We start from the raw sequence: 16,492 nt of genomic DNA on the forward strand, positions 1-16,492 counted from the left end.
GGTTAGGGTGACAAGGAAGGGACCTAGCAATTCTGAGAGCTAGGGAAGAGCAATGAAGGCAGAAAGAAAACAGGAAATGTGAAGACTATCTGGAAACAGCTTGATAGTTTCCAAATACTGAGAGAGCCATTGTAACATCAGCATATGATGACTGAGGGTAAAATGGTGAATGAGATGAAGGTATAGGCAGCGCCTTAAAATTGTGAAGAGGATTTTACTTCTATGTAGGAGCAGTGGTATGCTCTGGTTTTATTGTGTGGGGATGGATTGGGGAGGGTGGGAGGTGTTTTAGTAGCCAGGAGAGAGGTGATAGTCACTTGGATGGGGTGAGAGAGATAATGTAAATACATTCAAGATAGATTTTGGAGATAAAATGGGGGCGGGATTTGTCAGTAGATTAGACCAAAGAGGTGAGAGAAGGGAAGGAATCAAGGATGGCTTTTTTAAAACCTAGGATTTGGATTAAGTACCTTGTAAATGCTGTTGCTGAAGTGGGTGTGGGGGGTAGAAATTAAGTTAGTTTTGGATGTTAAAATGAATTTCAATAAGTAGTCAGATATATGAATCTGGAGCTCAAGGGAAAGAGCTGGGCTGGGGACGTAAATTTAGGATTTATGAGAATGGATGAAATCACGTAGAGAGTGAAGATAGAAATGACTATGTAGGTGTAGGGAGGAGAAGCCATCAAGAGAGACTGATAAGATTGGATGAGTTTTGTGGCTGGTTAGATTTGTGGTCTAGGGAGAGAACTCACTGCAAAAGAAAAACCTGTATTATGAAGTTGAGTTCCTGAAAGTCAGATGTGATGGGTGCAGAGGGGAATCTCTTAGGCAAACATCTTTAGTAATAGTTTTCAATTGCTCCCTGTTTATATGCACTAATTAGAGAATTAATTGCCAATAATTCTTAAGTTAAAATGACTGTGAGTAAATAGATCAAGATGGACAGAACCTAATCTAAGGTCAGGATCCAAACTGAAAAGAATTATGTGTCTGTTCAGAGGACGGAAGTTAGTTCTCTGAGATTGGAATTAGAGGGTCTGGATCCCAGTCCCAGCTTCACAGTTTAATAGCTAAATGATCTGCAAGTCATGACATCTGAACCTGGTTCCTTAGCTATTAAGTGGATATGCTCCTAATTGACTGATCTTTCTCATTGGTGGTTATAGAGGTCAGTTAGATCCTGTGTATGAAAACATTTTTTGAAAAGGGAAGCTTATTTAATTATTTAATTGTCCTCAAATCAAGAGCTGTTTAACAGCTGATTTCACCCTAGCCCTTGTTCAGTTTTGTTTGGCTGGCACAATGTTGTAAAAATTGAGTATGAGTGCAATCCCTGCTGTTCTATTGTAACTGTTTCATTAAAAATCATTAACCTCTTTACCTTTTAAGGCATTTGAGTTTGTGTTAACTGAGATTCTGGAATGGGAGCAGATTTGTTTATTGATGACAGAACAGTCCCCAAACTGGAATTCTGATGGATTTTGTTATCAATTACTTCCCTTTTCAGGAAATGAAAAAAACCTGGAGTTTGAGGCCAAGCAGGTCGAGGTTGACTTATTAGCTTCCTGGCTTATCACTTAACCTCTGAGTCTTGTTTTTCTCATCTGTAAAATGGATTCTCAGGATTGCTGTGAAGATTAGAGATTATATCTACAAAGAGTTTGCACATTATCAAACTTTACTAGCTGTGAAGGCTCTGGGCTCTATGTCCTGATACATTCTTACTTCTTCCTTTTTAATTAGCTGGCCCGTGGCCAGTGTTTTAACTCAGGAATCTTACGGTGATGCATATTTGCTAGAGAATTCCTAGTGAGAAATAAGGGAGGCCTGCTGGAAAAAGCCATTTTAGCCTGGGAAAAATCAGGTTTCTTTCCTTCTTGAAGGAAGAGGCATTAAGTTTAGCTCATTCTGTGTGCCTGGGCAGGTACAATAACATTTTATTAGAAACCTTCCCTCTGCAAAGAGGAGCACCGACTCAGTTTAGCACTAGGATAAGAGAAATAATTTCAAAAGGCTGACTGCTTCAGTGTTAAGTACAGACCATGTACGTAAGACTTTGATTTGGGAAGTCCTAGAGCCAGCATCTGTCCAGGATGTGAGCTTGAAAATGTATTAGTATCATTCCCACCCCACACACGGCAGAGCGGGCTATAAGCTGTATGATAGTATGCCTTTTTCTGAGAAAATGTGTATAATTGAAAATTTTTATAAATCTTAAAATTGAAACATACCATTGATTAAATGGAGTACAACAATAATCTGGCTCCTCACTTAGTGTGTGACCTGAGACTCAGTTTCTTCATCTATCAATTAGGGCCTATAATAATTTGCTAGGACTGCATAACAAAGTATCACAGACTGAGTGGCTTAAACAGCAAATTTATTCACTCATAGAGCTGGAGGCTAGAAGTCCAGAATCAAGATATTAGCAGGGTTGGCTTCTTCTGAGACCTCTTTCCTTGGTTTATAGATAGGTGTCTTCATGTTCACATGGTGTTTTCCCTCTCTGTGCATCTGTATCTGATCTCCTCTTATAAGGGTGCTATTCATATTGGATTACTGTTGCCGTACTCAAATAATCATCAATTTAAAGACTATCTCCAAATAAAGTCACATTTTGAGGTACTGGGAATTAAGACTTTAACATATGAATTCGTGGAGGATGAGGTGCAATTCAGGCCCTAACAGGGCCCATACTTATTTCTTATTATTATTGCTAGTACCTTGGTTCTAAAAGCTTAGAAAATGCATGGCAACATTAGGCACTTATTTCCTAGAAACGAGAGGTACAACTTCAGGGACCTCTTCACTTTGAGAGAGTTCCTTGACCAAGAAAACTCAAAGTCTCCTAAGACAGTCAGATGCTAGAAAAGGTTTATTTGTGTTATGAATTTCTTGATCCAGCCTCAGCAAGTAGGGAGTACATGATGAAAAAAGCCCCCTTACCTGCTAGTCCCTGAATGAGAGTCAAGCATTCCTTTGGTTGCTGATTCCAGGTGTGCTTCTGCAGATGTTCCTCCTTCCAATCTAACCTCCCCTTCCTGGCTTCTCCAGTGAAGTCATAAGCAAATATTTGTGATAGTTTCTTGTCACCATGGTGACTAAAGCAGCACAGCCTGGTTCTCCTTCCAGCTTCACTGTCAGCTCTGCTCAAAGAACAGGATAGCCCTTGGGAAGAGCCCAGGCTCAGAGTCATGAAAAACCATGTGTCAGGTAAAGGTAATGGGGACAGCAGTCCACAGTGTTGCCTTTAGGAATTTGTCCTGTGCATATTAGTCTCCAGGCTAGGGGTACCTCAAAGGGAGTCCACTGCTGTCCCCTAGAACTTTTTTTTTTTAAATAATAAATCGACTTGGGCTTCACCAAGTAGATGTGGAGACTTGCACATTTTAAGACCCTGGTGCTGTTGGTTTTGCCTAGCTACTTTCCAGAATGAACAGAGAGGCACCTTCTCTAAAGTTTCATTTCCTAGCTCCAGAATCAGCTCCTTCCTCAACTTCCACTTTCATTTCTCTTTCACTCAGATTCTCTTAATAGACTTCTTTTCCCCTCTCACATTTATGAACTTTCTTGTTCCATTTGTACCCTCAAGGTGGTCTCCTTGAAGAACCAGCCCTAATCTTTGGGAGGTTTTCTTTTCTTTTCCTTCTTTCATGCTGCCTCCCCCCAACCTCTAGGAGATTAATTTTTTAAACTCTCATCATAATCACGCCAAACCACTCCAGAAAAGGGGCAGTATTAGAGTTATTTGTCCCTTTCTGTGTGCCTATAAAACTTATTTTTCATCCCTTTTGCAATACTTTTAGTAACTGTATCAGATTAGAAATTTAGAGGATGGGATATGCTTATATGGGGAGAACCAGGTTGGTAAGGTTTCCTCTACTAGTACTTCAACATAATCAACTTCACTTTTATCAGTTTTAAATATTGAAATTGTTTTAAAAATGTAAATATGGGTAAGGTATGATAAAGTCACTGCGGCCACAGGAGGAAACAAGAATGAGGCTTGGAGGGAAGAAGTTTATTATACTCACAGGTTGGGGAGAGGTCCACGTGCCACACAGGGTCACAGAGGGAAACACCAGGCAGTCAGAAGGCAAAATGATCAGAAGCAAGCAGAAGGTTTATGCCAGAGCCATTAGGGCAGAGTAAATAGTTTAGAATTGCCTAATTTGAATACTTATGGGTTCTTTGAGCTATGGGAGTAGCCTCTAGTTGCCTACTACTTTTGGGGCTATGGAATGAAGCAGAATACTGCTTCCTGGGTATACAGGCAAGATAAAGGAGATGTGGCTCTGGATTGGTTAGTTTGCAAAGGCATGCTCTTAGGCAGGTCTGTTGTCTTTAGGAATTAGCTAGCCATGGGAGTGACAGTCTCTCCTTGGGTCTGTAAGGCCCCCAAATGCCAGAACATCAGGAACACAAAAAATAAGAAAATACAGTTAATATAATTGACCCTGTGATGAATGAATGCAAATAGACATACAGAATCTTTTTAAAAAATGTTTAAAATGGGAATTCTTTGTTAGATTTAATTGGAGGAGATATGCTGCAATTTAAAAAATTTTTTGTGGCAAAATATAACCTAATTCACCATTTTAACCATTATTAAGTGGCATTAATTGCATCTACAGTGTTGTTCAATCATCAACCACTATCCATTTCCAGACTTTTCATCACCCTAAATAGAAACTCTGTTCCCTTTAAGCAATAATTTCTCATTTTCTTTTCCTTTTTTTAAAAAAAAGAGTAGAGTTAATATTTTATTGTCATTTATCAGATGGCAGTCAGGTATATAGTTTTCATACGTAAAATATATATTTATTTATTTATTTTTGGTGGGGGGAGTAATTAGGTTTATTTAGTATTTATTTATTCTTAGAGGAGATACTGGGGATTGAACCAATAACCTCATGCATGCTAAGCATGTGCTCTACCACTTGAGCTATACCTCCCCCCATAGTTTTCATACTTGATCTTTCCTTTTTGTAAATAAAAAAATTACAGGTTTTAAATAGCCAATGGCTGATCATGTCTTCAGAAACATGATTAAATTAATTCATTAATAGTGGCTTCAAGTTTTTCCTTATTAGCTCCAGAGAATTCACCCACCTTTTGGCCCTTTTTAAAAAACTGAAAGGTTTTAAATGCATTTGACTTCACACTCTGAAGCAACATCCTGAGAGTCATCCACGTCTACTTCAAGGAACACATTGGAATACTTTTCAGAGAGGGAATGAAAGAAAAGCTTGATCATTTTACAAGACCCAAACCATGAGGCTGAGAAGTCAGCTACTACAAGTTTATCTCCTGCACTGTTCAAGGCTTCCTGAAAAGCATACTTGCTTGCGACCTGCTTCACCATTTTGGCTGCTGGGGTCTGATGAGCGACCTTACGGTAGAAGCAATGGAAGCAGATCCTAGGTGCCTCACAGAGCTCAGTAATTTCTCATTTCCCCTCCCCCCAGCACCTAATAATCTCTCATCTACTTTCTGTCTCTACAAATTTGACTACTCTAGGTACCTCATGTAGATGAAGTCATGTAATATTTACCCTTTTGGTTCTGGCTAATTTCACTTAGCATACTATCTTCAGGATCCATCCATGTTGTAGCATGTGTCAGAACTCCATTCCTTTTTATGGTTGAATAATATTCCATCGTCTGTATGTGCTACATTTTGTTTATCCATTTATCTATTGATGGACACTTGGGTTGTTTTCACCTTTTGGCTATTGTGAATAGTACTGCATTGAACATGAACGTATAATATCTGCTTGACCCCTATTTTCAATTCTTTTTGATATATACCAGAGAGTAGAATTGTTAGGTCATAGTTCTATGTTTAATTTTTTGAGTACCCACCATGCTGTTTTCCACAAAAGCTGTACCATCAGCATTGCAGCAGACTCCAATTTCTACACATTCCCAACGCTTGTTATTTTCTTTTATTTTTATTATGGCCATTCTAGTAGGCACCAAAGTGGTATTTCATTGTGGTTTTGATTTGCATTTCCCTTCAGACTAATTATGTCTGGGGGGCATCTTTTCATGTGCATATTGGCCATTTGTGTATCTTCTTGGAGAAAGGTGTATTCAAGTCCCTTGCCTATTTTCAAATTAAGTTTTTGTTGTTGTTGAGTTGTAGAAATTCTTTATATATTCTAGATATTAAACTCATCAGATAGATGATTTGGAAATCACTTCTCCCATTCTATAAGTTATGTTTTCACTTTCTTGTTTCTTTTTTTGCTTATGCTTTTGACTTCCTAGCTAAAAATCCATCGTGAAATCCACAATCATCAAAATTTAACCCTATGTTCTAAGAGTTTTATGGTGTTAGCTTATATAGTTAGATTGTTGATCCATTTTGAGTTAAGTTTTGTACGTGGTGTAAGCTAGGGGTCCAGCTTCATTCTTTTGGATCTGAAAGTTTAGTTGTTATTGAAGAGACTATTCTTAATCCATTGAATGGACTTGACACCCATGTCAAAAATCAGTTGGCTGGGCATAGATGTGTGAGTTTATTTCTGGACTCTCAATTCTTTTATTGTTGTTGTTGTTGAAGTGTAGTTGATTTACAATGTTGTGTTAGTTTCTGGTGTACAGCATAGTGATTCAGTCATATGTGTGTGTGTATATATATATATATATATATATATACACATTCTTTTTCATATTCTTTTTCATTATAGGTTATTACGTATCAGTTCTATTCCGTTGATCTATATGTTTATCTTTATGCCAGTACCACACTTTTTTGGTTATTTTTAAAATAATTTTTCTTGGGGGTAGGTAATTGGGTTTGTTTATTTATTTTAATGGAGGTACTGGGGATTGAACTCAGGACCTCATGCATGCTAAGCACACACTCTACCACTGAGCTATACCCACCCACCCCTGTTTGTTTTGTTTGTTTGTTTTCTTTTTTCTTTCTTTCTTTCTTTCTTTCTTTCTTTCTTTCCTTCCTTCCTTCCTTCCTTCCTTCCTTCCTTCCTTCCTTCCTTCCTTCTTTCTATTCAGAGCTTTGTAGGCAGTTGTTACATGCTGCTCAGTTGATCAATTTAAGTCTCATGTTTTTAAGCTTTCAGTAGTCTTTTCTAGGGATAGTTTAATCCCTCTACTAGTGCATCACCTTTTTAGGGTTTTCACTAAATGCCCTGAGTGATCAGTGAGGTAACTACATTCTGGTTCGTCAGATGCCTTCTATCCCTTTGTGAGCTCTGGGAACTGTGCAGTTTACAGCTTCTATAACTCAGTCTTCTTTGGAACTCTGCCTCACAATTTCCAGCTGTCTCAGTCTCCTTGAACTCTCCATTCTGTATCCTCAACTAGTAAGACTGCAATGTAACGCTCTCCCTGCTCAGTGGTATTAATTTGAAAGTGATTTACAAGTCTTAGAAGGTTAATACAAAGTCTGATCATTAATGACTTAGGTACAGAGGTTAGAAAGAAAAGTAGAAAAGAGAAATCATCCAGTAGAGAGAATCAACAAAGGCAAAACTTGGATCTTTCAAAAGACTAAAAATAGTCAAGCCTCTGATGAGATTTCTCAAGAACAAAAGAGGACACAAATAATATTAGGAATGAAAAAAAGAATATAACTACAGGTGACTAAAGAGATTAAAAAAACTTTATGCTAGCTAACATACTCAAAAAGACAAATTACTAGAATAATATAACTTGCTGAAACTGACTCACTAGAATGTCTTACCAGCCTTATAATCATTAAATATATTGAATTAGCACTAAAGAGTATTCCTACAAATAGAACGCCAGGTCTAAATGGCTTTTCAGATGAGTTCTACCAAATTTTTAATAAATAAGTTATTTTACTCTTACACATACTTCCAGAAAACAGGAAAAAAGGGACACTTTTGATAACACCACCAAAGAAGGATAATATGAGAAGGTCCTATTTATTTTCCTATATCACTTACGGACAAGGATACAAAAATTCTAAGTAATATTAAAAGTCAAAAAGAGCCAACCCACTTTTCAGGATTATGGCATGAGGACCAGCTCTACCAGATGAAGAGATTTGTTAAAATTCTATTAATCAAGATAGTGTGATATTGGAGCAGGAAAGAAATTGACCAGTGGAAGAGAGTGTAAAACTAGGCTTAGTCATAGAGAGATATTTGCTTGGTGACAGGAGTGACTTAGTGGGAAAGGAAAGGCTGTTCAGTAAATCATGCTGGGACAGTTGGTTATCCACATGGAAAAAAATGAATTTGAATCCCTATCTCATATACACAAATAATTGAATTTCAGGTAAATGAAACACTGGCATGTAAAAGGGCAAGCTTTAAAATTTTCAGAAGATGTGAAAGGGTATCTTTGTGACCTCGGAACCATGAAAAGTTTTATTAAACAAGACACACAGAAAAAAACTAAATATTAAAGAAAAATTTAACTACATTGTAATTAAGAACTTGTTAAAGAATCCATAAAGTGAAAATTTGAAAAAAATGAAAAGATACAATCTCCTAGAAGATATTTGTAATACAAATACCCAACAAATGGTTAATAACTAGACTATCTAACAAACTATAAATCAATAAGAAAAGGACAAATAATTCAATAGAAAAATACTCACAATACCATAAACAGACATTTTTCACAGAAAGGGAAAAACATGGCTAACCAACATAAAATCTAACCCTATTAGTAGTAATCTGAGATATGCAAATCATTATCCCAGTGAAATACCTTATGCTCAGTAGATTGGCAGAAGTGACAGTTCTGAGTAATACGATATATATCAATGGGAACTCATTATGTATTGCTGAGCTAATGTAAATTGGCATCACATCGGAAGGCAACGTGGTACTAGCTGCTGATTAACATATACCTGCCTACACCCCAGCGGTTCATTCGTTAGAGCAGCAGTTCTCAAAGTGTGATCTGCAGACTATTTCAGAGGATCTGGGAAGTAAAGATTAAGATGTTATTTGCCAACTCAGAATAGATTAAACACTTAATTGTAAGACCCAAAACTGTTAAATCTCCTAGAAGAAAACACAGGAAAAAAGATCTTGGTCTTGACGATGATTTTTTTCAGATATGACACCAAAAGCACAAGCATCAAAAGCAAAAATGAGCAAGTGGGACCACATCAAACTAGAAAGCTTGAACTAGAGAACTTAAAAACTTCTGCCCAACAAAAGAAATAGTCAACAAAATGAAAAGGCAGCCTATGAGAGAAAATGGGGAAAAGCCTACTGCTAGATTCAGGCATAGTAAAATCAGTTCTTAGATTTGGTGGTGAGTTGACATGCTCATTGTATTATTTTGTTTGGTAACTTAACATTATGTTTCACCTTTATGTATCAAATATTATATAATAAAAATTTTAATTTCTTTAATTAAAATAAATGGTGGGCATGCAGGTTATTAAAAAAGATTCATGGTATTCCACTGAATTAGGTTTACTGTACTATAATGTATTTCACCTGGCTGGGTTATATGTATTTGAATTTACTGGGTAAATCATTTTAACTGTTTTCTCTCTTGTCATGGAGGTGTTCATAGCTTTTACTATATGCATGGCATTGCTCTAAGTAGTACTTTGTATGTATTAAGCTGTTTAATCCTTCTAAAAACTCTGAGGTAGGAACTATTATGTCCCTGTTTTAAAGATGATATACTGAGGCATAGAGGTTAAAGCAGCTTGTTGAAGGTGCACAGCTAAGTAGAAGATCCAAAATTTGAACCCACACAACCTGCCTGTAGGGCCCACACCTTTTAACTACTGCGCTTTTATCAATTGCTGTAATAGTGCTTATTTAATAAACTTATTATGATTAAAGGAGACTCTGTGTTGGGGTGGTGGTGCTGGAAATGTCAGGTGCAGTTATTGAGACTATTGGGCCTCCTTGGGAAGCTGTGGGTCCCCCTCTGTGGGGGAGGCTGGGTAGGGACAGAAGCCTGTGAGAAGGAAATGCTGTACTCCTAGGAGCCTTTGCCAATGTGTTTGTATCTTCCCTTCTTCTAGAGACCATGGCGAGCCCAGGGAAAGACAATTATCGAATGAAGAGCTATAAGAACAATGCCCTAAACCCTGAAGAAATGAGGCGAAGAAGAGAGGAAGAGGGCATTCAGCTCCGGAAGCAGAAACGGGAGCAACAAGTGGGTTACCCCAAGTGTTCTCAAACATGCCCTTCGGGGAAGTGGTCCAGCCACCATGGTTGGCCTCCACCTTGTGCTCTCACTTTCTCCTTGGGCAAGTAGCTTAGCTTTGTGGGTCACTCATCCAATTTCCTTTGTTATAAAGAAATGTTGGAAACCTTGAGAAGGAACTGTTCCTTATTCCTTTTCCATAATGTAGAACAACTTGGACATCAGTTATGTCTTCAGTACATCATTCTAGTGCTAGCCTCTTGTTGCCTTCTCTTCTTTACGCAATAGTTAGTATTAGATCTGGCCTTGGAGGCCCAGCCCTAAGCCTGATCCTTGAAGAAGTTTGTCAGCCTTTCTGGGCTGCCTTACTCCTATTTCTTGAGTCCATTCTTGAGTAAGTCTCCCTAGAACTGAGACTATTAATGCCTCATCATCTGTGCTCTGCCACACACCACACACCACACACCACTACCAGATTGATGCCTTGCCCAGGTCTAGATGCTAACCTACTTTTGCCCACCTTCTTGCTTTACCATTATTCCCTTCTCTCAAACCCTTTTATATGCATCACCTTTTATCCAAAGGACACGAATTTTAAAAGATTTTTTTTGCTTATAAAGATGTTCTCCAAAAATGTGAACAATTAGATATAACATAGAAAGTAAAGCCCTTTAATGTCTTCCCATATCAGTATATTAAGTTTGGCATCTTCCCATACACTAGCATTTCTTTGACAGTTATACCATAATTTAACATTTGGTCATTCTTTGTTTTGTTTCGGTGAGTAGTCTTACCACCATTTCTTCTCCTTACTTTCAGCTTTTTAAACGGAGAAATGTGGAGTTGATTAATGAAGAAGCCGCCATGTTTGATAGTCTCCTTATGGACTCCTATGTGAGCTCTACCACTGGGGTAAGACCCTTGCATGTGCTTCAGGCAGGCCTGAAAAGTACCTGCTTCCACAGAACAGGAATTGGGCAGTTCACGTCATCTAGTAACTTCACTGACTATCATGCTATATAAGCTCTTTATTCCATGGGCCTGTTTATAGCTGGTCACTTAAGGAGTCAACAAGGATTCATCTCCGATGGAAACACCAGAGAAAACATTTAAGGGAAGCCATCAATTTCCTCAGTCACTTCCAGATGTCCCAACTTGAAGCAGCTATGGATTAAACACCTGCACCTGCAGTTACGCCTGCCTCTTGCCCTCGAGTCTTTAGAAAGCAGGATGCCAAGCAGAATTATGTGCTCATATCTGGCTCTAGTGTTGGTTTGCAAAGTCTTGAACCCGTTTTATGTTGTAGGAGAGCGTGATCACAAGAGAGATGGTGGAGATGCTCTTTTCTGATGATTCTGACCTGCAGTTAGCAACCACACAGAAATTCCGGAAACTGCTCTCCAAAGGTACAAAGCCTAGTCCTCCCCAGAGAGGCCCTACATGATTCGGCTTCTTATTTCTTCTCACTGACCTGATCAACAAGCCAGGCACATTCTTACCTTTGCACTGGCTGTTGCCTCTGCCTGATATCCTTTCCTTGCAGATATCTATGTGACAGCGCCTTCATTTCTATGATCAGATCCTACCTTTTACATTTTTAATCTCCTTACCCAACTATACCTATTTTTTCCCCATTATACTTATTACTTTCTAACACAATAGCATGTCCCTTCTCACTAGGATGTAAGCTCTATGAGGGCAGAGACTTTTGGTTTTGTTCACTACTGTGTCCTTGGTACCTATTCCAGCATATACTTCATGCTCATTAAAAATTTAATATGTGGTAGGAAGAATACTCCTTGACTTTTCTTCCTCCCAGCAAAAAATGCTGGTCTTAGAAGCAAAGTGTTTAGATTTGGGTTGCTCCTCCCTTGGTCTTCTCTCAATTCCTTACTTGCTTAGATCAGTAACGTTACTTACTTGCTTAGGTTTAGGAAGCCATAGGTGAGCATTCTTAAATTAGTATTGCCACCCCAGCTATTTTATACAGTTAGAAAATGACTAGCTATTGTTAAAACTATCTCACCAAAAGGGAGTTTGAGAATGTTTATAAGGATGGTCAGGAGTGTCTAGGAAGGATGGTGGACTGATCCCAGTGAAGGCCAAAGCCTTACCTGATTTTTTCCTCTCCTTCCTTTGTCCCTCTTCCAGAGCCTAGTCCTCCAATAGATGAAGTTATTAACACTCCGGGAGTGGTGGATCGGTTTGTGGAATTTCTGAAGAGGAATGAGAATTGTACATTACAGGTGAGGCCTAGGGTGGAGAGGTACCAGATAAAAGCCCCTTTGCCAAGAAACTGCAGTAGGATGTTTCTACAGACACATACCTTAGGATATAGACAAGATATGAGGAAACATTTAAGAGATGCCATTACCTCAGAGGTCCTGGCCTCAAATAGGAGAGCCACAGTCTCTTCCCTAAAAGTCTCCAAGGAAAGATACCAGAATATGACAGAGTGATTATTCAGAGGTTATATTATAAATTATAAATACAAATTTTAAATTAGAGGTTCTAGTCCACTTCTAATCCTGAGGTGAACCATTTAGCTTTTCTGGGTTTCTCTTCTTGGAAATGGGTAATGAGTCAATCTATTGGAACTTAATAGAAAGTTAGCTGAAAGGAACTTTGAGAGACCCATCTCAGTCTTACCCTGGTTTCAGAAATGAAGAAAGTGAAGTTCAGGAGACAAAAAAGTGACTTGCCCAAGGACTTGTGGGTGCTGTGGTAGTGCAGGACTAGACCTGAGACCACGGGAGCCCAGCTTCGTCTTCCCATTGTGTTACGTCACTGCCAGTACCACTTCCTGTCATTTAAAGGGGGGAAAGGAAAAGGCTTATGTTTTGTTTGTGTTTGTTTGTTTGTTTTCCCAGTCAGGGGCAGGAGGCTCACTGCTCCGAGCCACCTGGTAGGTATGGCTGCCCTGTATGGAATGACCTCTCAATTATGGCTTTAATCGTACTTTCAGTTTGAAGCTGCCTGGGCTCTAACGAACATTGCCTCTGGAACCTCTCAGCAGACCAAAATTGTCATTGAAGCAGGGGCTGTCCCCATTTTTATAGAGCTGCTTAACTCGGACTTTGAGGATGTACAAGAACAGGTAATGCTCAAATTTAGCTTAATTCTTTTTGTTACCTGCGGTGTAATAAAAAGTGTATTTTATCTTTATCCCCAGTTCCTGGCAAAGAGCTCCTAAAAACCTTGGCATTTTCTGAGTGATAGAAGTGTCTTTTGTTATTCCCAAAGAGCCCCTTTGGAACACACCTGAGTCTCGGCTAATGAGGTGACTCAGAATGGAGTCCCTAGACAGCTTCAGGATAGGAGGGCTGGTCATCAGAAATACCAGACAGGGGATTGGAGGATGGGAACTCTCAGCCCCGCCCCATCTGACTTCCCCACCTCATCTTCCCCAGGGAAGTTAGAGGGGGTGATTTGGTTGTTAAAAAAAATCTTAAGCAGTGGGATTCAGAGAATTTGTGGGTTCGTGAACACATCAGTGTGCTGGGAAGGTGCCGTGGGTGGAGAGGGCCTGGAAGTTTTGTGCTACCCCCCACTCCTCACCCCATACTTTGCCCTGTGCATCTCTTCCGTTTAGCTCTTTCTGAGTTACATCTATTACAGTAAACTGGCTAACATAAGTAAAGTGTTTTCCTGAGTTCTGTGAATTATTCTAGTGAATTATTGAACCTTAGGAGGAGATGGTGGAACTTCTGAATTCATAGTCAGTCAGAAGTACGGGTGGCACTTGGGAATTGCAACTGGTGTCTAAAGTGAGGGCAGTCTCGTGGGACTGAGCCCTTAACCTGTGAGATCTGCACTAACTCCAGGTTAGTGTCAGAGAATTGATTGCTGATGTGGAAAAAAAAATCCACACATTTGTCATCAGAGGTGGTATTGGGGAAAAGACTGCGGTACCCATTTCTCAGCATCTACAGATCATAAAGACTTCTGTTTCTTCCACTGGAGTTTCACTGGTTGAATAGAAGTGGAGTGGTACTAGAGTTTTTTCCTCTGTGGAGGTTGGTCCTATGAGGCTACAGGAATGCAGTTTTCCCATCATTTTCTTGTTTTCTGAATAGAGATAAGGAAGTCTTAGTTTGGCCTCTCTGGCTGCAGTACAGTGTCAGCCTGTCTTTCTCACTGAACCAGGAACTCTCAGGAAAAGTCCTCATATAGCAGGTGTTCAATGAGGATGTCAACAAGGTTTAGTGTGTTTCAGGCCTTGATAGGTTGTTCGTCCGGGTTACTGATGGGTGTCACTCTGTGGATGACAGTTCCACCATTTCTTTTTTAGGCAGTCTGGGCACTGGGAAATATAGCTGGAGACAGCTCCGTTTGCCGAGATTATGTCTTGAACTGTTCCATCCTTAATCCTTTGTTAACGTGAGTAATTATTATCGTCTGCACCTGGGGCATCTGTCTATAGGGCAGCTATGTGGCAGATCTTTGAAGGGGGACAGCTTACCTTAAGATATGAGTAAATACAAAAATGCTAGAAGTGCATTCTGATTGCCAGAGTAATAGATAGGTATCTTTTGAGAGTAAGAAGATTGTGCTACTGATCTGTTCCAAAGAGGATCCTGTGCTTCCTCACTTCATAGCACTGTCGAATCTCACCTTCCTCATACCTGCCTTATTGTTGAGCCAGGGGAGAGAGGCAGGACCAGCACATCTGGGAAATCCCAGCCTTCTCTATGGAATGCACTGATTTGCTGTGGGTTTATGCATAGGTACGCTAGAGAACTCTGTTGTAAACCACAGATATAAGACCTCATGCAGGGTTATGTGGCTGCTCCCATCCTTTCCTCCCATACACTTAAAGCAGAGCTACATCCAAACCAAAACAGAGTGGTGAGCTCTTCTTCAGAGACCACAATCTCATAGGCTACTACTATAAATCTTTCTTGGGCCTGTTGCAGAAAAACATTCCATACCACAAAGCTAAAGCCCTCACACTAAACCAGCTTTTATTTCCAAAAGAACGATACTCCTTGTTTAGAACTTGTGGCCACAGTTTGGGGCACAGTATGTCCTCATAAACGCTTGGCATGCTTACTCAAGGTCCAGCCCTCTGGCTGTCCTTGTAGTTACAGGCTTGACTGTTCGTGTCTGGTCCTAGTCCTCTGAAGATGTAAACTGGCCTCCTGAGCCGAACAGGCCCAATTAACTTAGGTCTGTGGGTAGGAAGAGAGAATCAGGCTGCTGGAGTCCTAGAGGTCTGATTGGATTTGCTTCTGAGGTTCATAGGAACAGCTCTATGCAAAGGGCATCATTACTCAGGATCTGCCTTTGCTGTTTCCTGTTTCCTTCAGACTCCTTACCAAGTCCACACGGCTGACAATGACACGGAATGCAGTCTGGGCCCTGTCAAACCTCTGCCGAGGGAAAAACCCACCCCCAGAGTTTGCAAAGGTAAGAGAGCTTCTTACCAGTTCCTGAGTTATCAGCAGTTTTCTTCATATGGAGGATATGGGGGTTTTCAAGTCTTTGGGGAACCCCTTAGAGTCTCAATACATGGGGGACTGAAAGATGCAGTTGTCGGTGAATTAGGTAATCTCATGTGCAGGATGGCAAAGTGAAAATGTGGGCCTAATGGTTTAATGTCGTAGGAATCTCCAGGTTTTAGAATTGCTTGTAGAGGAGGGCTTGGCGATGTTAGGGTTAGTGGTAGAGCTGATGTAACCCTGTCTCCCTATGAGTCCTTCTCACTCTGCTTCCAACAGGTCTCCCCTTGTTTGCCTGTGCTGTCTCGCCTACTCTTCAGCAGCGACTCGGACTTGCTGGCAGATGCTTGCTGGGCCCTTTCTTATCTGTCTGATGGCCCCAACGAGAAGATCCAGGCAGTCATAGACTCTGGAGTCTGCCGGAGATTGGTAGAGCTTCTAATGTGAGTGATATCTGGTAGAAAGGGTACATATTCCCTAAGCTTCTCTAAGCTCAGAAATGCAGTCAGCAGTCTGCTGCCCTATCCAATGGTCTGGAGCCGTGAGTGCTGCCAGCCTTGATGGTCAGCAGAGCTGAATGCCACATGCTGGCTCCCTACTGATCAGATCGCCCTCCTCTGTAGGCACAATGATAACAAAGTGGCTTCTCCTGCCCTGAGAGCTGTGGGTAACATCGTCACCGGGGATGACATCCAGACGCAGGTAAGGAGGAGGAAGAGAGCTGTCTATGAACAGAATCCTTCCCTGCCACAGACTTTGGTCCTGATGGGAGGCAACATGATCTAGGAGAGAAAGCATGAGCCTGAGTGAAAAATTCTAGCTGCCACTTTCTATTGATTGTGAGCAACTTGGTTGCTTTCATTTCTTCTGTAAATTGGAAGCAAGTCATCATCCATTGGGTGCTGCTGAAGGAAAACTGAATAGAATA

General features: G+C 40.2%; 1 protein-coding gene and 1 pseudogene across 2 annotated transcripts in view; one reads left to right on the top strand and one right to left on the bottom strand.

Moving 5' to 3' along the window:
• Positions 1–16,492, top strand: part of KPNA6 (karyopherin subunit alpha 6) — a 39,683-nt gene that overhangs the window by 14,340 nt on the left and 8,851 nt on the right. For both annotated transcript variants that reach the window (XM_006176194.3, XM_032495799.1), the window contains exons 2-10: positions 9,999–10,132; positions 10,943–11,035; positions 11,430–11,529; positions 12,275–12,369; positions 13,089–13,220; positions 14,415–14,503; positions 15,433–15,532; positions 15,844–16,007; positions 16,188–16,266. In XM_006176194.3, the coding sequence (XP_006176256.1) occupies positions 9,999–10,132; positions 10,943–11,035; positions 11,430–11,529; positions 12,275–12,369; positions 13,089–13,220; positions 14,415–14,503; positions 15,433–15,532; positions 15,844–16,007; positions 16,188–16,266 (986 nt within the window). The remainder of the gene's footprint in view (positions 1–9,998; positions 10,133–10,942; positions 11,036–11,429; positions 11,530–12,274; positions 12,370–13,088; positions 13,221–14,414; positions 14,504–15,432; positions 15,533–15,843; positions 16,008–16,187; positions 16,267–16,492) is intronic.
• LOC102506190 lies at positions 5,027–5,367 on the bottom strand (annotated as a pseudogene).

The sequence above is a fragment of the Camelus ferus genome, chromosome 13, assembly GCF_009834535.1.
Source record: "Camelus ferus isolate YT-003-E chromosome 13, BCGSAC_Cfer_1.0, whole genome shotgun sequence".
Classification (NCBI taxonomy): Eukaryota; Metazoa; Chordata; class Mammalia; order Artiodactyla; family Camelidae; genus Camelus; species Camelus ferus.